The 25,352-nt window shown below is 36.9% G+C and overlaps 1 protein-coding gene across 19 annotated transcripts in view; it reads left to right on the top strand.

Moving 5' to 3' along the window:
• The window catches only part of Ppp1r12b (protein phosphatase 1 regulatory subunit 12B), a 215,713-nt gene that overhangs the window by 67,569 nt on the left and 122,792 nt on the right, over window positions 1–25,352 (top strand). For 11 of the 19 annotated variants that reach the window (XR_005730312.2, XR_005730313.2, XM_078022592.1 and 8 more), the window contains exons 3-13: window positions 2,197–2,315; window positions 4,927–5,086; window positions 6,504–6,648; window positions 8,189–8,263; window positions 9,683–9,762; window positions 10,405–10,544; window positions 16,131–16,243; window positions 18,868–19,071; window positions 20,208–20,290; window positions 21,276–21,401; window positions 23,878–24,060. Coding sequence is in view for 14 of the 19 variants with exons in the window: in XM_078022592.1 (XP_077878718.1) it covers window positions 2,197–2,315; window positions 4,927–5,086; window positions 6,504–6,648; window positions 8,189–8,263; window positions 9,683–9,762; window positions 10,405–10,544; window positions 16,131–16,243; window positions 18,868–19,071; window positions 20,208–20,290; window positions 21,276–21,401; window positions 23,878–24,060 (1,428 nt within the window). In the remaining 5 variants the exon portion in view is untranslated. Of the gene's footprint in view, window positions 1–2,196; window positions 2,316–4,926; window positions 5,087–6,503; window positions 6,649–8,188; window positions 8,264–9,682; window positions 9,763–10,404; window positions 10,545–16,130; window positions 16,244–18,867; window positions 19,072–20,207; window positions 20,291–21,009; window positions 21,121–21,275; window positions 21,402–21,930; window positions 21,972–23,877; window positions 24,061–25,352 lie in introns of those variants that run through there. The other 8 variants (XM_021729860.3, XM_078022599.1, XM_078022596.1 and 5 more) reach the window with 6 other exon arrangements.

Raw genomic sequence — 25,352 nt, forward strand, 5'->3', positions numbered from 1 at the left:
GAAAGAATAGGAAGGCTTTATTTTCTAAGGACATACACATTGAGCTAATAGTTATTTCTAAGCCTCTAGACACCTATAAGGATCCTTAGGGTAAAGTAGTTACTATTTCATAGGTTGACATTTATTCTTGTTCAGGTAAAAAGTGTAAAACTAAAGAAGATTTACTTTTTTCCCTAAAACAGGAGAATATGGGAAAATAGAGACAGTGAAGAGGGCACAGTTGTGGTCCTCACATTGCTTTGAGTGCTCCTGTGTTCTCATCGAGCTGCAGTGTGGGGTGGTGTGAGAGGAAGGCAAGAGAGAATTCAGTTAGTGAGAAAAGGCAAAGGCTTGAGAAGAAGAAATTGTGTTCCATCCAGTGGAAGAAACACTGAACTAAGGAGGAGAGCTGGGTGAGAGTGGAGTGTTTGGGAATAATAAGGGTTTTGTTTATAGTTTAGTCCCAACAAACATTTATTATGTGCTTATTATGTATATTATTTGTATTATGATTTTTCAGGGTGTGGGTATGTAAAAGGGAAGGAACCAGAAGAGAGGAACCATTGAATATGGGGAAGTAAAAAAGAGAAACTGATGGACAGAATAGTGATATTTGATAGATTTAAGAATACAGATAGAGGGAGTTAACTCTGGAATTGAATAAGGTCTGTCTTCCCCTAAGACTGTGAGAGAAGGAAGAAGACAGTTGAAAATTAGATGAATTGTGAATATCTTTAAGTTTTACATATGTGGAATTGACTATAAATTAACAAACATTTACTGAGGCCCTGTCAAACTAGCTACTAGGCACTGAGAAAGCAAAATCATGGTCTTAATCTAATTTTTATAGATTTTTTCTCCTTTGTCAATTCTTTGAATGTAGTGGCCATACATAGATTTTGGATGGGCATTACTGGGAGATTGAACCCAGAGGTGCTTTACCATTGAGCCATATCCTGAACCCTTTTTATTTTGTATTTTGAGACAGGGTCTTGCTAAATTGCTTCGGGCCTCACTAAGTTGCTGAGGTTGGCCTCAAACTTGTGATCCTCCTGCCTCATCCTCCCAAGTTGCTGGGATTACAGGTGTGTGCCACAACGCCTGACTCATATATTATTTTTTAAAAATTTCCTACAGTGCCTAAAGTATGGTTCTCTGACCGATGACGTTTATTAATTTTTCAATGAATTAAAGTCTGATTTGCAGCTTTTCTTTCCCTTTAAGTGTCTGTGAATATTTGCTAGAGCTCCCAGCATTATTTGGATTCGCACTGGCTCTGAAGTAGTTTGTTCTGGAGAAAAGGTGAATTAGACTTGAATTCAAAGACTGGGGCCATAGCCTCTGCTATTTTCCAGCTATGTGATTTTGAGAAAATTACTTAATATGTGTGAGCCTCAGTTACTTAAAGGAGGATTAGTAATAACTACATTGCCTACTTCATGCCTAAGATTCATGATTTTGTGTGTGTGTGTGTGTGTGTGTGTGTGTGTGTGTGTGTGTGTGTGAAATCATTTTGAGAATAAAAGAGGACCCATGTAAGGTATTGAAATTATCAGTTTTTTCTTCTTTGGGATTAAGTATTCTATGTGGATTTAGAATCTCACCATTTATCATTTTAATTGTTTCTTCTTCAGTGATTTAGTTTTCCTCCAGAAAATTTCACATACATGATTTGCTGAAGGGAAAGTTTTGTGAATGTATGATTTAAGAGGATTTGTGCAAATTTTAATGCATACTTATTTTTCTATTTTCACATCCACAATACTACTTAGTAAACTCCAATGCGCACTTGGAAGTTTTCATTAGATTTATTTATTTATGTTGCTTTTAGGGGCTCTCTTTCATTCCTAATATTAAATGCAAGGTAAGTCCTTTTGGAAACCCTGTTTGGACTTCTGAGATGGTGGACATGTTTTAAAGACTACATGGTATTTAGAAACTTCTTGCTGTCCACTGGAGTGAGAGAGAGACTGGGAGTTAGGTATATGACTAAGAAAGAAATCCTACTATTGACATTACTCTTGTCAGGAAATGGAGAAACTTCCAGCTCTAATTATTAAAGGCTAATGAAGTTGAAAATTAATAATGAAACACCTTATTTGGGGCCATATTTAAAGTCCTGAAATAGGCCTTGCTCTACACAGAACTCCATATGCACAAGTATAAATTAATATTAGATTGATAGAGATAATATTCATCCTGAGTCTTGTTGCACAGGTATTTCATTAACCATGGAGCCAGTGTGGGTATGGTGAATAGTGAAGGTGAGGTCCCTTCTGACCTTGCAGAAGAGCCAGCCATGAAGGATCTTCTTCTGGAGCAAGTAAAGAAGCAAGGTAACCTAGAGACTATGCTGGGCCCAGAGGGACTCTCTGCCCCCTGTAGAACATAATTCTTTTTGTTGGTTAAAACTTTTGATTATCATATAACAGGAAAGGATTAGATCTGTCTGTACAGCAATAATCAACTACCAACATCATGTAACAACTCAACAAGAATAGGCGAAATGCCAAAAGAATGGCTAGTCATTCCTGGTTTTTGCCATTCTGAGGTTGTATACTCACCGGATAGGTAGAAGTAACCTGTGAACTTTTTTATCAGTGCATATATGTTGTTAGATTTGCTACACATTGTGGAGTTAGGGATGGGATACAATGTGACCACATTCATTTTGTAACTTTGCATCTTTTTTCTTGAGAACAGAAGTTGATACTAGTAAAATATATTTATTGTAATTTCTGAAATGATCTTTATATTAATCTCAAAATTATTCTGGTAGTTTAATCAAGCTAGGAATATAATTTAGAAGAATATGCTCTAAAAAGGTTTTTTGTTTTGTTTGTTTGTTTTGGTAGTTTTAGAAGAATTCATTTCAGGGAATGGGGTAGGATTCTCCTACTAAAGGTCTCTGGGTTCTTTTAATTTTAAAATGTTGAATAACACTAGGCAGAGAACAGGAGAACAGGTCTTAGGGAATTCTGCTAGAACTGTCACAAAACTTTAGATGTGATTTGCAGTGCCGTTTTTGTTTTGTTTTGTTTTGGGGGAAAGGGAGTTGGTAAACAACCAGACCCACAATCTGTAGTTTATCCCAAAGGATTTAGCTCCAGGGACCTTTAAAGCAATCAGGGCCATCTGACCATGCCCATTAGTTTACAAGCTGCTTTTGTGCTACAGTAACAGAGTTAAGTAGTTCTTTTTGTTTGTTTGTTTGTTCTTTTTAGTTACACATAACAGTGGAATGTATTTTGTGTATCAAACATACAGGGAGTATAACTTTCCATTCTTGAAGTTGTACAATATGTGGAGTTACACTAGTCATGTATTCATATATGAACATAGGAAAGTTATGTCTGATTCTTTCTATTGTCTTTCCTATTTCTATCCCCCCTCCCTTCCTGTCATTCTCCTTTGTTTAATCCAATGAACTTCTGTCCCCTCCTCCTTATTGTGAGTTAGCATCTGGATATCAAAGAGAACATTCAACCTTTGGTATTTTGGGATTGGCTTATTTCATTTAGCAAGAGAGTCTCCAGTTCCATCCATGCCATAATTTCATTCTTCTTTATGGCTGAGTACTATTCCATTGTATGTATATCACAGAGTTGAGTAGTTCTAATATACCAGATGGCCAGCAAACCCAAAAATATTTAATATTTGACCCTTTATAGAAAGGATATTGCAAACCTACCTTAAAATAATGGTGTTCTAGGTCAACAACTACCGTTTTTATTGCCTTCTACATATAATTTTGTGCCCTATTGAACTGAAGGCTTTGGTGCTGTTTACCCTCCCATCTCACTCAGTTGCATTTTCTACAATATGTTTTACAATTTACAGATAATTTTTTAAACAAACCAGTTTTTAAAGTAGTTTTGGTTTGAGAATCTACTTTTCCTATTTTGATTGTTGACTCTTCAGTTAAGGATTATACTCTGTTGGAATAGACATTCATATGTATGCCTAACTTGTAGCACTGTTAACTCCCCTTATAGTGTGTGGAATTCTGGTCTGTTCTTCACCTCTTCCTTTCCCCAGATTAGACAGAGATAATACTTAGGTAGCTCCCAGATTTTCATTTAAGACTAGAAAGGGAGCAGACCAAGCACAGAAAAGATTGATAATGAAGGTGGAACTCTTTGAATGGGTATGTTTATATTTGAGACATTTCATTATTTATATATCAGGGAGTGCCCCATCTCAGCCCTTCTTCATTGGCATGGGTATTGGAGAGTGGTTGGCTAAAGGGAGGAATTCTTGAAGTTCCTCCATCATGCTTTTGACTTGTTTTTTTAGCCTGCAGATCACCTTCTCATCTCTGAAGTATTATGTATAGCTTCAGGTCACTGTATTTTTCTGTATATGGAAACAAGCTTTAAAGATAGTTTATTTTAAAGTACGTCATACCTGAAACCAACATCTTTAATACTAACCTTTTGGTGTAATGAGTGGAAAAGAAAAACAGACAGGGATCAAGTATTTCAGAGTTCTAGCATCACTAATGTGTTTTGTAGCTTTAAGCAAGGCATTAAAACTTTTCATGTTTATTTCCTTATATGGTAAATGGGGATATTATACTCACTTCAAAGAATTGTTTGGAAACTGAAATGAAATAACATAAAAGAACCTTGAAGTTTATAGCTTTGTGCAAATATTATAAGTAAAAATAATATCCCCTCTGATTTTTATGTTCTGTTGAAAATGATTTAGGCATGTTTCCTCAATGGATCTGCATCACATAATATTTAGCCTGATGATTTAACCTGGTAAGACCATTAATGTGTGTGCAAAATCAGCTGCTTTCCTAAATTTGAGGACTATCCAGTTTGATAATTAAACTGTTATCTGTGGTTATATTTATGATGTGTTTTGAATCTAAGGAAAATAACCTGTTAGACTTGAGTAGAGTTTTAGTAATGCTGGCTGTCTGGTATATTACTTCTATAGGAGTTGATCTAGAGCAGTCAAGAAAGGAAGAAGAGCAACAGATGTTACAGGATGCCCGCCAGTGGCTCAACAGTGGGAAAATAGAGGATGTGAGGCAGGCCCGCTCAGGAGCCACAGCCCTCCATGTGGCTGCTGCCAAGGGCTACTCTGAAGTGCTCAGGTATTGTTTCTGTATATCAATCAGTAGTTTGGTTTACTGGATGAGATGAGATGAGTTTTGAATGCCAAAGGTGAATTAGATTTTCAACTATGATGTGTTTCCTTTTTTGTTGATCATGCAGTTTTTTGTTCCCCCACCCCATATTTTGCTGATATTAGGCCACAGATAGTCTACCTCCCTCTTGCCATCCCTCTAGCTTTTCACTGATATGTATGATATATGAAAAAAGAATTAAGATACACAGACCTTGTCCCATTCTATGAATTTGTCATTAATTCCCCTGCAACTTTCTCCTCTTAGGACCTGCAATGCAGGATAGACCTATGATCATTTTGGTCCTTTTTGACTTCCTTGGGACTCTTTAGATCAATCTTACAGATCTTGAATATGCAGTGTCTAGAATAGTCAAACTTACATGAGGGATTTGGATTCTGCTATGTCTATTCCAGTTTTTCTTACATCTGTGCCTTATGTAGCTTTTGGTGCTTAGAGTTGAAAGGTTTTCCCCAAAACGTGAGTTGCTGAAGGCACTGTGTGTGCCATTGCTGCCGAACTCCTTCAGTGTTCTATATTCAACCTAATATGGGGTTTCTAATAGATATGGCAGTGTGTTGTACTCCATGTCTGTCCAAGTGTGACATCCATACTGTGCTCAATTCTTGGAAGATTTCTGGAGCTCCACAATAAAGGGCTTCAGCCAGCTCAGTGCAATTTGGGACTTCTGGAATCATATCTTTACATGTATAACATGGTTACAGTTAGATTAAAGCTTTAAAATTAGTGTCTGCAGATACTCTTGTAGAGTAGAAGGTATGAGATTCTGTAGTAAACCTATGATATTGTGGAAAGACCAACCAGAAAGTATCCTGAAGAAATATGAGCCCTTGTTTTATGTTAATTTCTCCTTGCCCTGGAGAATAGAGAGCACATTCTATAATAGAGTTGTATGACTTGGTTAATTGAATTAGGTTTTTGTTAGTCTCAGGTACACACCTGTCTTTGCACTCCCCTTATACAGTATACATGGATATGTGTAGGAAATCCCATACAAATGACCTTTTTGAGGGGCTCAGTTAAAAATCATCTATGATTTATGCTCAAAGTAGCAATTATGAAACCATAGCTATGCCTTAGAGGGCAGAAGTAATCATAGAATGTATCCCTGTAGTTCAGGGCTCAATCTGAAATATCAATTAATTTGAAAAGCACCTACAGGTTGAGCATCCCTAATCCAAAAATCTAAAATCTGAAATGTTCCAAAATCTGAAACTTTTTGAGTGCCAATATAATGCCCCAAGTGGAAAATATTTTAAAGCCCATAATTATTTAACATATTGTATAAAATGACCTTCAGCTTTTTTGGCAGAAAATTGTAAAATTAAAAAGAGAAATGTAATATTTGGTGTTTTCTTCTTAGACTTCTAATTCAAGCTGGCTACGAACTCAACGTTCAGGATCTTGATGGCTGGACTCCCCTCCATGCAGCAGCACACTGGGGAGTGAAGGAGGCTTGTTCCATCTTGGCAGAAGCACTCTGTGACATGGATATCCGGAACAAACTGGTTAGTGAGTCTGAATCTCTAAAACGCAATGAGGTTGGTGGTTGAGTCTCTAGAACAAAATGGCCAGGTGACTGCTCTGGAGAAATGTGCATCCCTGGTAGCTGTGATGCTGCCCTCACCTGCCTGCCCTCACCCATTATCAACATAGAGAAGTGTTGCTACATGAAATAAAACCCCATTAACCTAGTGAAGCCCTTAAAACAAACTTGGCAAAAAAAAAAAAAAAGGCTTTCAGAAACCTAAGGCCACTATTTATAGTGAAATATGGAAGAATTGATATTTTTCAAATCATTCTTTTAACAGCTGAGCTCTATTCACATTGAGTCATTTAAAAATGTTACAATAACAAAGAACTTTGAGTTTTGGCTGAAAATAGCCTTATTCAGCCTCACTTCAAGCATCTTAGAAGCCCTGAATTCCAATCCTTGTCTCCTAATTTTCTAAGAACCCAGAGATAATGGACTTTTGTTTTCTTTTTTCTTTTTTCTGTACTGGATTTGAATTCAGGGGAGCCTTTTCACTGAGCTACATCCCCCAGTCTTTTGGAGTCACAGTCTCACTAAGTTGCTGAAGGTCTTGCTAAGTTGTTTAGGCTGGCCTTGAACTTGCGATCCTCTTGCTCAGCTTCCCAAGTTGCAGGAATTACAGGCATGCAGCACTGTACCTGGTTTGGATTCTTTAATTAGTAGATGTTCTTATCTGCCTCATGTCTCCTTTGGGTCCTGGTTTCATTCTTAGACTATAGGTCAGAGTCCTTAATTGGGATGATGTTTTCTAAAAGAGAAAACCTTCCTGTCTGCCCTTTAGTTACTTAAAGGGAGATGATTTCTGTGACTTATCTTTGGTGCACATGTTTCTGAACCTCCCCCAGAGGTTTTTAAGAGCCCTTATTAAATTCATCATTGTAATTAAGACCTTTTTTAGAGTAGGTACAAGTAGAGGTTTCCCTTGATTATTTGCCAACAGCAATAAACATTAAAAATGATGTGGTGATATTTCCTCAATACTGTTTTGTACATTATGAAGCTCTCTGCTTAATGGGTTTGCTGTTTCTTACAGAGTTTCCCATGTAATAGATGAAGGCCTGTCATAAAGTAGGGTAGATTAATTTGGAAAGCATCTACAGGTTTAGCGTCCCTAATCCAAAAATATAAAATCTGAAATTCTCCAAACTCTGAAACTTTTTGAGTGCTAATATAATGCCCCAAGTGGAAAATTCTACACCTTTAAAGCACACAATTATTTAACATATTGTATAAAATGAGTTGTATATGAACAAGTTGTATATGAAGAATGAATGATGTTTGTGTATAGACTTGGATCCTATCCTCCATGTATCTTATTATGTATAAGCAAATATTCCAAAATCTGAAAAAAAATTCAGAGACTTCTGGTCCTAAGCATTTTGGATAAGGGATACTCACTCTGTATCATTGGAATCTAAGGCAGAAAGTGAATATTGCATAGTCCCTGATAAAATAAAGTTACATAATAACTGCTTCTATTTTCTATCAGTCATTGTGCCCCTTTTCTCTCCCAGGGTCAGACGCCATTTGATGTGGCTGATGAGGGTCTTGTGGAGCATTTGGAGATGCTCCAGAAGAAGCAGAATGTGGTGAGTCACTGTTAAATACTTTGAAAGCTCTTCTAGCAGTTTGCAGTCTACGGTGGGTATCACAGTTGCTTGCTTTTATTATGTCTGTTGAGAACTGAACTGGACATTTCCGCATTCCAGAGATATTCATTGTTTCCTTCAGGAACTATCAAGAGTCTGTTAGAAGAAAGTATTCTAGAAACCACTGTTGTTAAAGTTTGCTTGTTGTAAGATATCCTTGAAGCAGATGAAAGCAACAAACAACAACAACAACAACAACAACAAAACTATACACTTGAGTTCTAGAAAATGCTTATGTTCAAATTAAGAGCTTTTTTTCCAAATGAAAATTACTAAAAGTATATAATTTAAAGCATATTGATTATAAAGAGGAATATTTATCTTTCTTAACAAATATAAAAGATAAAACAGTTATTTGGTATTGGACAGTATTGGTCAGTGATTCATACTTATTCTAGATTCCATGAAACATCCAAAATTCAATCCTCTTCTCCTTCCTCTTCATTTTAAATCTTTTTTTCATTTGGTTACCTGTGCCATTCTGCTTAGTGCTACACACACCTGGTGCCCATGCACAAACTGCAGCATGGAAAACCACCTCCAATAAAGAGATGAAGAATGAATGTGTCACATTTACTCCCCACAAAGGGGATGAGTAATTTGGTGAGGAGAATAAAGATCAGTGACCACAGGGTAGGATAGGAAAAAAAAAAAAATCAGTGGCTTTCCTGTTATATAGCAGCAACAATCTTCCTAATATAAGATGTATACTTTGCATAATTAGGTTTTTAAAACCTTTTTATTCTGAAATAATTTTTCATTCACAAAGAAATTACAAAAATCATAGAGAAGATTCCTATAAATTCTTTACCAAACATTGTTATGTTTTTGAGCCTAAATAATATTGTCACTGAATAACATTTCTACAATTATGATAATGATTCATACCCATGTCTCCTACATAACTTTAGGCTCTAGGGATAGAATACATATTGTCTAGAGCTTGCATCTAAATATCATTCTAAGGGCTAATTTCCCATTTTGGTACCTGTGTTTTCTTTAGAATTATTGTTAACTTTATTTTAGTTAGGGATCATATAGAATTCTTTCCAAGTTGCTGCTGGCCTTTTGTTCTTCAGAAGCTAGGTTTTTTTGGGATTTGGGTATTTGAAACAGGAAGTTTTCTTGAAGCGTTAACACCATGTTTTTTCTTGTCTAATCTGGATGAGGATTTTCCTCTGTCATTTTTTCCTAAGGAGACCCAGCTGATGTGTTTCTCTTTTTTTCAGTTTCTTTTCCCCTACTTTAGTGTGGGTTCTATCTTCTTCAGGATGATAGTGCCATTGGGTTCTTCTTAGTACTGCTGATTTTTCACCAGTAGTCAACTTTTTTCCTTTTCTCTGTTTTGTCAATTTTCAGCTTCGAAGTGAAAAGGAGACACGAAATAAACTCATTGAGTCAGACCTGAACAGCAAGTTGCAGAGTGGACTCTTTAAGAAGTAAGATACTTGGGCTTGAGGAATGGGTTCAAGCAGTGTTCTAATATGTCAGACTGACCCTGAGAATTTATATGGTGAAGAAACTATAATTGTTTTAGTCAGATCATCTTCAAACATGTTAAAAAGTTTAGGGGACAGGGAGACGACATTGATATGGGTGGAAAACACTGAGAATAGGTGAATGTGCTTTAAACTTAGAAATTAATGAAGACTGAATGCATGCAGCGTTTCTCCTATCCTAGCTTGAGGGTTCTTAGTCCCACCTATTCCCATAAATGCACTGTGAGTTCTGTTGTTTACCACTGTTTTGGTGCCTAGCATGATTCCTGGCATGTAATAAGTTGTGAGTAAGCATCTGTTAAGTTTTTGTTTTTTTATATCTACCCATCATCACAAGTCATGGTTTCCTTTTTTTCTGTATGTTGAATAGGCCAGATCTCCTTGAGTCATATTCAAGAGTCAATACTACACCTTAATCTGCAAAAAAAAAAAAAAAACTCAGAGTTCAGATGAACACATAGATATAAAGAAGGATTAAAATATATTTCTACTATTGCCTCTCTATATACTATAGTCTGTAGATTTGTTCTCCTTATTTTGTCATTACTTCTGAATTACATTCAACTTGTGTCTTTAATTTAGCAAAGAGAAGATGCTATATGAGGAAGAGACACCCAAGTCCCAAGAAATGGAGGAAGAAAGTAAAGAATCCAGCAGCTCTAGTTCAGAGGAAGAGGAAGGTGAAGATGAAGCTTCTGAGTCAGAAACTGAGAAGGAGGCAGGTAATGTAAAGATCCTCCATTTCCACTGCTTGTCAGAAAGCTGGCCAAGCCTCAAGGCACTGCAAATTTAGTTTTCAAAGAAAAGAGATCAAATTGCTAGTGACAGCTTGTTTATAAAAGCTGTGAGCTCTGTTAAACTATATCTTCCAGTTTCTATGCAGCCATGTAGTAAGGTGCACAGAGAATTCTGTGTGCGGGAGCCAGCTGTCCTAACCTTGAATTTGTAAATAGCATCAAGATCAGATTCCAAAAAGTCACTATGTCTCTTTGGGTCAAATACTTTTGATGAACTGGTGAAAATTTGTACTTAGTTCTCAGGTTAGTTTGATTCCCTAAACAGAATCCTAAAATCGACCACCCTCTCCAACCCTCGTCCCCCATCTTCTCCTTATTATATAAGGTTCCTTCAGGTCCTGAATAGAGGATTAAGAAAGGAACAATATCATATTTACCTTTATGATTCTTTTTAGTGGAGGGGTAATACTGGGAATTGAACCCAGGGGCATTCTAACACTGAACTTAAACTCCTGCCCTTTCATTTTTTCAGACAGGATCTCACTAAGTTGCCAGGGCTGACCTTGAATTTGTGATCCTTCTGTCTCAGCCTCCTGAATAGCTTGGATTACAGGTGTGCACCACCATGCCTGGCTTATCTTTATCATTTTTTTTTTCTTTTTGTGTCAGGATTAAACCCAGGGGTGTTTAACCACCAAGCCACATCTTCATTCCCTTTTTTTTCTAAGTTGCTGAAGTTGGCTTTAAACTTGAGATTCTCTTGCCTCAATCACCCGAGTCATTGGGCTTACAGGCCCTATATGACGTTCATTGATAACAGTACAGTCCTTCCCAGGTATTCTGGGAAATTGGTTTTAGGACCCCTGTAGATAATCAAAATTCTTAGATGCTTAAGTCCCTTATTTAAAACGATACAGTATTTGCTTATAAACTATGCACACCCTCCTGTGTACTTCAAATAATTCTAAATTACTTATAATATACAATGTAATATAAATGCTATGTAAATGGTTGTTACACTGTATTGTAGGGAATAATGATGGGGAAAAAGTCTGTACATATTCAATATGTATACATTTTTTTTCTTGAATTATTTTCAGTCCATGGTTAGTTGAATCCATGGAAGGCTAACTGTAATCTCATATGGAGATTCTTAAGTTTATTATTGACAAGACAGGAGCCCTAAAAATGAGAATGAGGTGCTGAACATGGTCAGATCATTAAGCTATAAAATAGCCTATAGGTTTGGTTTTGTAAAGGCCGGCAATCATTGAGAAATAATAAGCTGGATTTTACTGAATAGAAATTCAGCTGCAAAGAATAGTTCTCATAGATAATTGGAAAGAAATGGTAAGCTAAGATTTTAATTGCACATATGCCCTGCATTCATTGGCACATTATCCCTCCAGATTTGAGTTCATGAAAAAAAATGACATTTCCAGCTTGAAAACCAAGTTAGAGGGGAAGAGGCCACCCATTAAGTTTATAATGAAGTCTGTATTTTCCTCTGAATTCTGTTGTAGCTGGACTACCTATAATGAAGATATTTAACTTACTCTGTTGTCTTGGCCCAAGCTTCTGATGATGTCTGGCTTTCCTGATATGGTTTCTGTCAATCATGGGAGAATATCACCTGTCTTCATGTTTCAATCTGAGGCTCACTGAATGTCACCAGAGGTTAGAGTTCATCAGTGCGATAGAGAAGACAGACACTAGCTAGGTTTGCAGTATAGGAGATGACCTTATATTCATTGAGACTTGGATTTCTATTATTAATCAGGTGTAGCTTGCTCTGGAAATGCTAGTGTCAGTACTTAAAAAGATTTATAAATGTGTTTCTTTTTGTCCTTTGTATTAGCTATTGAGCATTGACATATTGCCAAGTTTTCAGATATTACCTGGAATTAATATTGGGCTTGCTCTATGCTATATCTACTAAGGTATTAAAAAAAAAATGGGAGGGAGCTGCTTGAACTCCTGGCGTTGCTTGTGATTTGTACCACCACCCCAGATCTCATTCCCTGCAGCCCATCTTTACACTGCTGTTGGAGTAAAATACCTACAACACCCTTATAACTATTGTGTACCTAATTCAAAACCTAGAACTATCTCCTCACTCCACCTTTGCCTACGGACTAAGTCCCAAACTCTGTAGCCTGGCTGTCAAGGCCTTTCATAATCTATCTCCAGCTGACCTTTCCAGTGCTACACACAGGCAAGGACATATTGTAGTCAGACCATATTGCTTGATTTCTTTAAACATGCTGTGATCTCTCCTGCTGTTGAATGTTTATTTGTACTTTAAAATTTATTTCAGGCCTTCAGATGCTTGTTTAGTGAGTTCTGTTAGGAGCTTTAGGATCTAGCAGATTCAAATGGTGATTTTTTAGGTTTTTCTGATAACTGAAATCTGCAAAGAATGGACCCCTTTTCTGTTCTCCCACCCAACAGTATTGCTCCCCTGTTTGTATCCCTCTAGCACCATGTTCTTAATTTTCTTCTAGTACTCATTGTTTTGGCTGGGAACACTGGGTTTATTATTATGCCCCCAGGTCTCAGCACAATGCCTGGCACATGGCAGGCACTCACATTCACTAAATGTTTTTTTCTTGAATATGTCTAGTAGGGGAATAGAAAGGCATATATACATAAGTAAAATACATGCCATGTGAGAGAGATTAATCCAATCATTGGTATTCACTAGTAAGAAAGATTATGTTTAGTTCAGGGAATTGTAATAAAACTTTACATCTGCAGTGCATTTTACTTTGCAACACACATTTAAACATTTTTATTTATTCCTCATAATCACACTCTGGGGTATATATCATTATCACCACTTTTTAGATTGAGAAATTGACACCATAGGAGGTTAGGTGAATTAGGTTTCATAGATAGCACATATAGTTTTGATCTAGAGCTCCTCAGAATAGTAAAGGACCAGTGCAAATTATCTGCACAGAAGTGAAAGATGGAATTAGAAAAGGATGATATCCCTAAGGGAGAGACTTTAGAGAAAAGAGGTACAAAAAAGAATCTTGACATACTGTGCTTAGGATGTGAAGTGGAAGGAAGTGAAATAGAATCACTGAAGGAGGCAAAGAAGGTGTGACCAGAGTGATTGAGGAAAACCAGGATGCATCATTCTACCTCAGAAACCAGGGCTGTAGTGAGAAGGGAGAGCTGAAGGATGACACAGCAATTAGGAAGTCACTAGTAATCCTAGAGAGCAGTTTCACTAGCCTGGTGTGGGCAGAAGCCAGATGGTTCTAGCAAGCTTCCCTACTCATTTCTGCAGTTCTCTGCCAACTGAAATTTCACTCATGTCCCAAATCCCAGCTCCAATCAACTTTTTCTTTATGGAGCCCTACCATATAAATATATGGTTTTCTTCCCTCCCCTGATTCCTGTAGCTATTTGTTTGAATGTCTGATGTATTACTTTTTTCCTGATGTTTAATATTTGAATTATTTGGTTTGTTGCTCTTCCTTTCTGCTCTTCCCCCACCAGCAAGCTTTGGAAGCACTTGAAAGTAATGTTTCTTGATCGACTTGCTATGTACCATAGTTCCTAGCACATGGCATTCTATTAAGGTGCTCAATAAATATGTGGGGAAAATGCAAGGAAGTGCATTATACCAAAACCTTTCCAAATATTGCCTGTGTCGTACTAAACGAATACTTGTTGAATTCATTTATCCTAATTTTAAAGACCCACAGACACAACTTTTTAATATGATATTTTTCATGTGTCTTATGTTGTAGTAAAGATATTAATTATATTTTGAGGTGAACATAAGCATTTTGATTAGAGTTTTTCTTTTTCCGCTTTTATTTATTTGACTTAAATATTTTGTGAATCAATTATTCATTGCTGAGTAAAAACTATCCCCAAACTTAGTGGCTTAAAACAAGAATACCTTATGTGTACCAAATTCAACGGATTGGCAGTTTCAGAAGGGCTCAGCTGTATGATTTGTATCTCCTCATGGTAATGCTGGGTTCACTCATGTTTGTATAGTCAATTGTTGAATCATCTAGAGGGATGAGGTCCTAGATGGCAGGATGTTTAGTGCAAATGAGCCATGTGACTCCTATCTTCAAGCAACTTAGCTTCTCCTTCTTCATGTGGCAGATGCTTCAAAAAGCAGTCAAAGGCCAAAGCTCAGTGTATAGGCACTTTTCAAACTTAACTTTTGTCACATTTGCTAATGTTCCCATGGCCATAGCAAATCACCTGGCTAAGCCCAGAGTCAATGTAGAAATGGTATGGATTCATGGAGACGTGATTTGCACAAAGGTATGGATTCGCCGAGACATGATTTGTTGGGAGCTATTACAGTAACAGTCTGTCACATTTGGCTAGTAAGCTGGATTTCTCAGGGCTACAGATACTCAGATAGTATTTAAAGAATGCCTTGAATATTCACAATAATTCAAAAAAAATAACATTATTTTTTTAAAAAATGAGGAATTTACTATGGCCAGACAATGAGCTATGCAGTTTTAGAACATAATCTCTAATCTTTATCATAATTCCCACAAGGTAAGACACAGTGAGAAAATAGAGATTTAAATATAAGTATACTTTTCTAGTATCACACAGTTAGGATATAGCTTAAAATTGTCACATAATTCATGATTAGGTTACTCTGGGGTTGTTTCCAGAGTACATAAATCAGAATCAGTGCATAATTCACTAGACACAGGCACAGTGGTAGTTATTTAGTTTGTAGCAATAAAAAGACAAGCTTTCTGATTGATAACCCTACCGATATGGACCACTCGTGAGTTCAGCAATAATATTATTCTGTAGCTCACCCTCCAATCCCTTTTTACCTTTATTTCCTATTGTAACCATAGGAATTCCCACTATTTAAGGTAGGCTGGCCATTTTGCTGACCATCAGATGTATGTCTTTTGATTTCTGAGCCATTACTCATGCCCCTTCTTCCTCTTCCACCTGTCAGTCAGTACTGTCTTCCAGCTTCCTCTGTGGTTCTGTTCTAGAGAATCCTGACTAAAGTAGCAATTTTCCCTGTTTCTTCCCTCAGAGGATCTGCCTCCTCCGAAATTCTCTAGCACTTGTTGATCTGAATCGACCACTTTAGTACCTGAATTTTATATGACATTGTGTTATTATCGTTGTAAAGAGTCTTATCTCTTTTGATTATAATTACCTAGAAAACAAAGTCTATCTTGCACTTTTTGTTTTTTTCCCTGCCAAGCAACCCCCAAACACATATTCTTCCCAAGTAGTAACTAATGAATTCTATATATGATTTTACTGATAAAGTAGAAACAATTTTCACTTTTCATCTGGAAATTAGAGTTGGAGCTTACATAAAGAATCAGTGCATAACACTGCCAAAGAAACAAGATGGGAATATTGTTGAGTTTATTTTCTTCTGCCCACAGTGGCTGGAGAGTTCATCTTAGTTTGAGTTTAGTATTACATGGCCCTAAAATCTGTTCTGATAACAAGCCTTTTCTGTTATCAGAAAAGAACATAGACACACAAAGGTATGGTTTTCATACTTGGACTTGTTACTTCTCTTGTCTTAAATAACAGATAAAAAGCCAGAAGCCACTGTCAACCATTCCAACTCTGAAAGCAAGAGTAGTGTCATGGAGCAGATACCAACACCAGCTCAGAATACCTTCTCTGCCTCTTCTGCTAGGAGAGTGAGTACTTTGGAATTGTTTGGGTATTATATTTCACCCTCCTGCAATAATTCATATTTAGAAAGGACTCAAAGATATGTTCTTGTAAAACAATAAAGATATACTTTTGCCTTAGTCCTCTCCTAGAACAAAATACCACACTGGTTGATGTAAGCAATTGAAATTTATTCCTCACAGTTCTGAAGGCTGAGAAGTCCCAGACCAATATACTGGATTCAGTATATGAGCCATGTGACTCTTCTGTCTTGAAGATGGCCACCTTCTTGCTATGTCCTAACGTGGTGGAGAGAAAGGGAGCTCTGGTGTCTCTTCCTCTTCATATAAGGGCACCAGCCCTGTTGGAGGAGAGACCCACTCTGTTGACCTTGTTTAACCATTATCACCTACTCACTGGCCCCATCTCCAAATAAGACATATTGGGGATTAGGGCTTTAATATATGAATTTTGTAGGGACACAAAGAATCAGTGCATAACACTGCCAAAAATACTTTTTGTAAAACCATCACCAAATATGGCTACAGATGGGTTAAGATGACATAGGATAGAATAGTCTGGGACCAAAAACATTTTTTTTAAAAGTCATTTCCTGTTTTTTTTCACATTCAAGGTTAAGGTAACTATGTATAAACTTTAGACAGGTTTGGGAAGATATCTGGCATCCAAAAATAATTGCTTTGATGACTATTCTTTTTTTTCTACTTCTCTCTAAAACTTTGTTTTCATGTCTTTAAACTTTATAATGGGTAAAGGGCAGAAGTAGAAAGAACATGTTGAAATTCCAGGAGCACTTCCTGCTACAACTTTACACAAACTAAGAATCTGTAGGCTCCTAGTCAGTGAGACAGAGCTGAATGATGATCCACTCTACAAAGTGCAAAATTGGTTTTGAAGTTAAGAATTGATCCAAATTCTTTGGAATAGAACTGTTGAAAAAACTGTGGTTTTGGAGATATTAACTTATTGATCTTATTTCCTCATGAATTGGAAAGATGGGCTTCTGGTGTCCTTGTGGAAATGAGAGAACCAGTCTTGGCTGCTTATTTATTCCTAGAAACATCACTGTGAATCATTACACAGGCCTCAAATAGAATATAATCACTTGGTTGTACCTCACATACTGTCACTGCTTCTAGTTGTGACTAGATTTCCTATGTTTTTATTTTTATTTCATTTTTAATTTTTTGCTCTACTGGGAATTGAACCCATGAGTGCTCTCCCACTGAGCTATATTCCCAGTCCTTTTTTGAGACAGGCTCCACCAGGTTGCCCAGGTTGGTTTTGGACTTTTGTTCCTCCTGCCTCAGCTTCCCAAGTTGCTGATTATAGGTGTGCACCACAGCACCCAGCTAAACTTCCTAATTTTCAAAAAGAAAAATAATAAATTTTTAAAAATACAAACACATGCAGTACTGATTCCACTTTGCTGAATAATACTGTGAAAGGGGGAAAGATTCCCTAAGAATTAGGTAACTTATGAAAAGAAAGGAGTATATAAATGTATGTACTCACGTGACAATGAAGAGAAAACTCTGAGCATGAGTTGGAGATGAATGCATTAACATTTGTACTGCATTTTCACTATTTCAAGCAGTAAAGATGACCTTGCAAAGTTTCCCAGACCTTAGGAAGGAGCTGTTGGGTAGTGTTCCAAAGACCAATTATACCCTAAATTGGTCTTTGGGCTAATGCTAGTCTATGAATTTTCCCTGATTTATAATTAAAGATAAAGTAAGCTTTTTATGATGCTTCCTTTTTTTATGCAGTGCTAGGGGTGGAACCCAGAGCCTTGCACGTGTTAGGCAAGTACTCTACCACTGAGCTTCAGCCCCAGGCGTGAAACTTTCTTTTCTAAAATTAAAAATTCCTTCTTCTTTTTAATATAATGACAGTGATGGTGAGCTGTTCATGTTTTGAAAGATTTTCTCTCCAGACAAAAGAAAAAAGATAGAAACCTTTGACCTTTAAAGTTTTTAAATTTTGTGGTCAGTGAAATCTAAAATTCTTGGAACTGCTATCCAACATCAAATAAGTTCTTTTGAAGTTGGCAGTTAGAATTTGTGTGGAGGAGCCTCTGATATTTTTATTAGTATTAAATCAGCTTATCACAAAAGTACCTTCAGACATATTTACACATTAGCTCATCTTGTGTTTTCAAACTCCACATATCATATGGAGGAATTAAACTCATTATCACCATTTTACAGATGAGCATGTTGAGACCTAAGAAGTGAAATATCTTATTTTCAGTTACCCAGTGAGTCAAGAGAAGATGTATCACTACCTCTTCATCTGTATTCACTACATCTGTATCAACCTCCTGGTGCTCCAGGTCAGTTAAGGAGAGCAAATGGTTTTTTATTTCTCAGAACAAATTTGTCAGGGAGGAGAACTGTGCTGAGAATTGGAGGCTATTTCTGGCTTAGGGAGAAAGAGAGTCTTGAGAGGTGATAAGCGTCCTCTAGGTGAGGAGGGCACATTGGCAGACAGCCCACCGTGTGTTTGTTCTCTGGTGCTGCCTTAGTTGCTTCACTGAACTTTGTTAAGCATGGAAAGGGCAAATAGGCTCAAACAGAAGGCTCATCAGGACCTTGCTTTTTTCTTTTCTTTGCATCCTCCCTCTTAGTTCTCCTCCAGCCTTTTTAACAAGCCAGAAGAGGCCAAAGATGAATCTCCTTCTTCATGGAGATTGGGACTCAAAAAAACTGGCAGTCATAACATGCTGAGTGAAGTGGCCAATTCTAGAGAAGGCCTAAGGGATCGAGGCTCTTCCATCTACCGCTCCTCTTCAAGCCCTCGGATCTCTGCTCTGCTGGACAACAAAGATAAGGTGCAATTCCAGCAGGATGTGGGAGAATTCCAAGCAGTTTTCTTTCATAAAAATTCAATCCTGGGAATAATGAAAATATTTTCTGTTCTCTAAGAGGAATGTAGAACTGTAACACCTGAGGAAGGAGACAGACACATTGATAGTATCATCAAGTTGCTGTTTGCTTGCTATTATTCTCTTGGTCAAAAAAGAAAATAAATTTTAAATATACTTCTTCTTTTGACTTATATGTTCATTCTTGCTTACCTTCTTATCTAGAGTAAAATAGAGGATCAGAGAAAATTGGATATGGCTCAAAAGGTTCTTTTGAATCAATACCAGAAACTTCACTCTTTTGATGTTTAGAAGCAAAGTTCCTTAGCTGGGCTTTGAATCCTAATGAAGCTCAGGCACATTAGGATTTAGAAAAAACATTTTTACACTTGTAATCTTTTAAATTCATAGACATATGATCAAGCTAACACCATAAATAATTCCTCTATGTATTCATCAGGGACGAATTTGGTTCCAGATTTTATAGGGCTCACTTAGTACCCTCTTCTGGATCAGATCTTCCTTATAATCATAGTCCTCTTGTTTTGTCTTGTACTTCTGGAGAATACTTGAAGAGGAAAGGCATATTGGATTAATTCTGCAGCATATCTTTTGTGCATTTTAAGGAAAAGATATGCTAGCGATTCAATAGACTTATTTGATTAAGAATAGTGAGGAGAGCTCCATGACTTTTAAATATTATGGATCTTTATTTTTTAGATATTATGGATCTTTATTTTATTAATATATTTATATATGGTGCTGAGAATTGAACCCAGTGCCTCACACATGCTAGGCAAGTGCTCTCCCACAACCCTAGCCCGCTCCGTGACTTTTCAAAGGCATGACTACTGCTTTGTGTAATTTGTGCTTCCGTTGTCTATCCTTACTTATGAGAATTATTTCACTGCCTATGAGATTTTAATGGAGTGATAGGAATAAGCTTTTGAAAGCTACCTTTTTAAATATCACTCACAATGGCATTAGTGTGGAACCAGATATAAGACTATATAGGTAGATTAGTTCTTGCTTTTTTAGCCAAATTGTTTTATGCTGGATCAGTATTGTACCTTTCTTGTGCTTTGCTTTTTTTTATTTTACAGGAAAGAGAAAACAAAAGCTACTTTAGTTCACTGGCATCCCGGAGGCTCAGTAGCACAAATGACATTGAAGAAAAGGAGAACAGGTAATCATAGCACAGACCAGAAGATGGTTTCCTTTAACTCTTCTGGGCATAATGATCTCGTGGCCATTATACCTCTGCCTTCTTCCTGTAGGTGTCCTTAGTACGTTATGAATTATTTGTTCCTTCTTCTGAGAATGCTTCCCAGCCCATCTAGATGTTACTGTTTGTAGGACATCCTCCCTGGCCCTTCCAAATTGTGGGTTAGTTTTATTCCCCTAGCAGGCTCTATAAAGATAGGGTCTATATCTGTGTGATTGCTCAAAGACCTCTAGTGCCTAGCACTCTGCTTATCATATAGAAAACATTAAAAATATTATTTACTTGGTTAATGTATAATTTGTAAGTAGATAAAATTTAAAGTCTTCCTCACCAGTTAAAAGCAATACAGGGATTTTGAAGTACTCCTGCATCTCAGGGCAGAACCTAACCTAGAACCTTTCTTCTCACAGTATGGTCCTCCACCCACAAAAGATGGAATGTCTGTGGATCCAAAATCCTACTACAGCCCCTTCCTTGATGCCTTTTAATTTATAATGCTAAAGAGGCCCCCAACAAGTCTTCCTTTCCTTTCTCCTTCTGTAGTAACCTTTTTCCATGGTGGCAGACTTCGTCTTTTTCACCCGTCCCTTCTTTGTTTAACTTATGAGTAACCTACTACTGGGGACTGATTACAGGGTGCTTTTTAAACAAGGAACTAAAGTGACTTCTCTTTACAAAAGGATGAAGGACCTTTGATATGAGGAATTTGGTACCTGTTGAAATTAGTTGGCTTTGAAGTTATTAGAAGAAAACAGACAGTAATAGTCATCCTTTGTCTGTACAGAAAACAGGTATATATAAAACAGAATCACTGGAAAGATGTATCTGTTTCTTTAGCCATGTTACAGTTTGCTGTTGGCTCTTCTCTCCCCTTGTGCATTGTATCATGGACAAAACTGTTGGTAGGAATCAGTGTTTGGATTGTTTTTCTTTCATGCTTCTACAGAGAGTCAGCTGTTAATCTAGTGAGGAGTGGCTCCTATACTCGGCAGCTGTGGAAGGATGAAGCAAAGGGAAATGAAACTCCACAGACAATTACTCCTTCCACCTATGTATCAACCTACTTGAAAAGGTACCAGGCACAAGGGGTTTGGGAGATGCTTTTCATTCACTTGGCTATGGGAATATGGGTAATAATTGCATGCCTTTTTATATCCAATTAGCACCACAAAAATGAATCAACAAATAAATTGCTTTTAGATTTCTTGGGATTAACATCTTGACTAATTTAAAATTAAAATTAATTTGTTTTCTTAATATCTAAATTAAAGTAAGCTAATTCCAAATTCTTACCAAAGATCTGACTTTAGACTCTATCTTCTCAGTCCTATTGAAATCTTCAATCAGAAGTGACTTCTAGTCATCACTGGGCAAGACTGAATTTAAAACACCCTTGTCCAACAGCTGGTTTTTCTCTTTCTAAAACTAGAGTATTTTTCATCATGTTATGTTTTTGTGGGGAGGAAAGGGGGGACATGGTAGGGTGGTAAAGGGTGGGAAATGGGAACAGTTTTCTATTGCATTAAAGAAGTTTCATGTTAAAGCCTGTTAATTTAGGGACTTGAGTTTTTTTTTTTTTTTATGACTTTAATGGCCCTCAGATCCATCAAGATGTGAAACTCGCAAGTTTGGTGCAGAGAAGGTACATGGGTTTCCTTCTTTTTTCTCATCTCTATTCCCTTTTCTGCAATTATTTTCTTTGCCACGTATTAGCCAGCAAGCAAAGCACCTTTGCCAGAACCATTAAGCTAGCTATAAGATATACTTAATTAATTTTTTAATTTGAACTTTGCTGCTGATGTGGAAGAATCTGTTTTTCACTGCTTACTTTGAATTCTTTCTTCACTTCCACTTAACCCCTCCAACTGCCTCTTCCTGCCTTCATTAGGTTTCCTAGATGGCTGGTTGGTTACCTTAGAAACAGGCTTTGGCCATAGATCATATGGGCAGATTAGCTGTTTGAGATCAAAATTTATTTCCATTTGGCAGGAAGATTTGTCAAATAGTTAATGTCAGAACACAGGAAATAATAAGCTATAAAAAAAAACAACAACACTGCTTTAATTCTACAGATATAGCCAAAATCGAAAGGGTTCAGTTTTGTAACTGTACAGGCACAGGTCAGTGATTTCACTGATTCTTTATTGTATATACTAAGTGTTTCTGTCTATGTGAGGTTATCAGCTATTTGTATTAATGGCAAAGCCTAGATAGGTTATTATTCCTCACAGTTGAAATCAAATTCAAGAAAACTTTTCTCAGAAGATAATGCTCTAGATATAGAAAGGGGACAAAGCTGCTATTTTGTTTTCAGGCATGGAGTTATTTTGTGCCAAGGTTGCTGATTTCCTTGCTCCATATCATTAGCAAATGGGTTGAGTGGCATTTGGTTTGATAGATGTAGTCTGGCAGGTTACAGTGAACAGAAAGGAAAGTGCTGCTTCTATTTAGAGTGGAAAGTGTGCTTAATTATGAGAGTACTTTTTGAGAAAAGATGTACAACTTGCTTCACACCTTGGATTTCCAAAGCATATCTTCTGTAACCCTAAGGCACCTTTTGATTTTATAAAGTCTTCTCTTATGATCTTTTCAAGAAGAAAGAATTCTGTGCCATCACCATTTTCAACAGAAAAGAAAAACAGGAATTTCTCGTTCCCCGGCTGTGCCAGGCCTTGGTATACTTTTCTTTTCTATGACATCTCTTGTCTGTATGTAGGCAGGAATCCATTTGGATGGGACCCAACAAAAAAGCCTCTTTTCCAGAGAAGGCTGCATAGCCCTTTTTAATCACCCCCTCAAGTGTGTCATTACTATTATAGTTAGGAAGTATTTTTTTTTTTAATTCTAACCCAAGTAACTTTTTGCTGCAATTGAGATGGTTCTTACCTATCTTCACTGGAAACCAAGAAAAGTTGCCTTTTGTTTCCCATACAACATTACTTTCTAGACTTCAAACTTCAAATCCTTCCAAAGGCATTTTAGCTTTAAATTAAATAACTGCAGTTCTCAAAGGCATTTTTTTCAGAATTTCTTTACTCCTGTCCACTTTTTTATTTTAAAATTTGAAAACCTCTCCAAATTCCCTCATCTTACTTTGGCTTTGCAGTGCTGCTTCTATATCAGGTAGACTTTTGGGGTTGCATGACTTTTTTGACTTGGGTTTGTTGGGACTTATTGTTTCTAATAGAGTTATTCTGTTTCCTATTGTTACCCTTTCTGAGCTTCTACTCTTGTCATATATTCTACTTTCTGGCTTTTCCTTGTTAAATATCATCTCCCCTCCTTCACATTCCTTCACTCTTTTGGATGACTTACCTAAAGATCATTCTAAAAAGAGTGATGATTGCTTCACTCTTTCCGGTGATCACCTGCTTGCTGCCAGTGTCCCAGCTCCAGCTGGAGTTGAGCACGCCATTTCCCAGTTGCCATGCCCTCTCTTTGGTCTATATTCCTTTCAATTGAACAATCTGGGAATGTGGGAAGGTGGTGCTGGGAAATGGTGGGTGAGCAGCATGTCCTGAAGAAAGTGACTGTGTGCTATTTTGCAGTGCTTCATTTGGTAGAAGTAGTGACCCCACAAGTCCCTACATTTCAGCCAATCGCAATTCATCTCCTGCTACCTCACCCATTACCATTGGTTCATCTACCTCTCGGGGCAGCCAGTGGCAACCTGCCTCTTCTTGCCCTGCATCAATCAGTGCAAACACTACTGCATCTGTACACCATGGCAGGTAAGGCTTCTTGGAGCCATTTGAGTTGCATTCTTCAAAGTTAATGCTTCTGGAAACACATGAGATTTGAACTAAAGAGACTTTGTCACTGAGGTGGAAAGATGAATTCCTGTGAAAATTTCCATAACTTAATGGAGATGCTTTTGTTTTGGCTTTTCTTAGCCAGTTAACCATTGCTTATTGAATAACATAGGATATGTATCATTGTATTTGGGATTCAAGGATCAACTTAACATGATTGCTTTTATCTCTCAACAATTTTACCAGTTCTGAGTACAATTTAATGGTTATACCTATTGCAGTAAATTAAGTATTTAAAATATTCTTATATTTTAACTTTCTAGTAATTATGAGTGGAAGTTTCTTGTTGTTTTGGAAGATGGAAGATGGCATACAAACCCAGATAAGAAGGAAAGCTAGCTGATATTCCAAAAGCCTCCTACAGCCTTCTAAAAATTCCCAGCCAATGAGAATGTTTTTCCGGGAATGCTGTGGGAAAGGAGAGATTCGGGCTTGTCTAAAATGTTTGGGGACAGTATCTCCTTGGTTTCTAGTTTATCTAAGGGATTCCATGGGCAGAGTTTCATTGTGAAAGTATGGCAGCACTTTAGCTGTGGTTTTAATTATGGTTCTTTAATCTTTTTCATGTGGTCAGAGACCTTTTTGCTTTTGAGGTATAGTTTTTGTGGGTCTTGTCCCTACGGGTGACACAAAAGAAAATGTAAAATTATTAATGAAGACATGTTGTAAGAACACCAGTTAGAGTGGTGATTATTGATACTTGTCAGTTTACTAGATTTCTTTCCTGAAAACAAGTAGTGATTATTAATTTGACCAGAAAGGATAAGATCATGTTAGGTTATTATAGTACGGTATAATTATGTAGAAATTCATTAGGTTCTCATAATAATCCAGTTATTTATAAGGAGGGACAGGCTTATGACTGATTAATAAAAATAATACTGTATAACTATGTGGAAATTTATTGGATCCCCATAATTATCCAACTATACAGATATGGTAATTATTATCATCATAGATGAAGAAGCCAAAACACAGATAGGTTACTTGATTAACTATTAAGAACTGACATTGGGGAAAAGTAAATATAGACATCATTTTTGAACCTTATTATGTGACAGGCATTGGCTCAGTTACTATACACAAATTATATTGAGATTTGCTTTACTCACATATAATAGTGCCTTAAATAAGATAAAGGTTTATATCCTTTTCGTGTAGGAAGCACAGAAATAGTCAGGGCTAACCTAATAGCTCTAAAGTCATTAAAG

This window comes from Ictidomys tridecemlineatus, chromosome 10 (assembly GCF_052094955.1).
Source record: "Ictidomys tridecemlineatus isolate mIctTri1 chromosome 10, mIctTri1.hap1, whole genome shotgun sequence".
Taxonomy (NCBI): Eukaryota; Metazoa; Chordata; class Mammalia; order Rodentia; family Sciuridae; genus Ictidomys; species Ictidomys tridecemlineatus.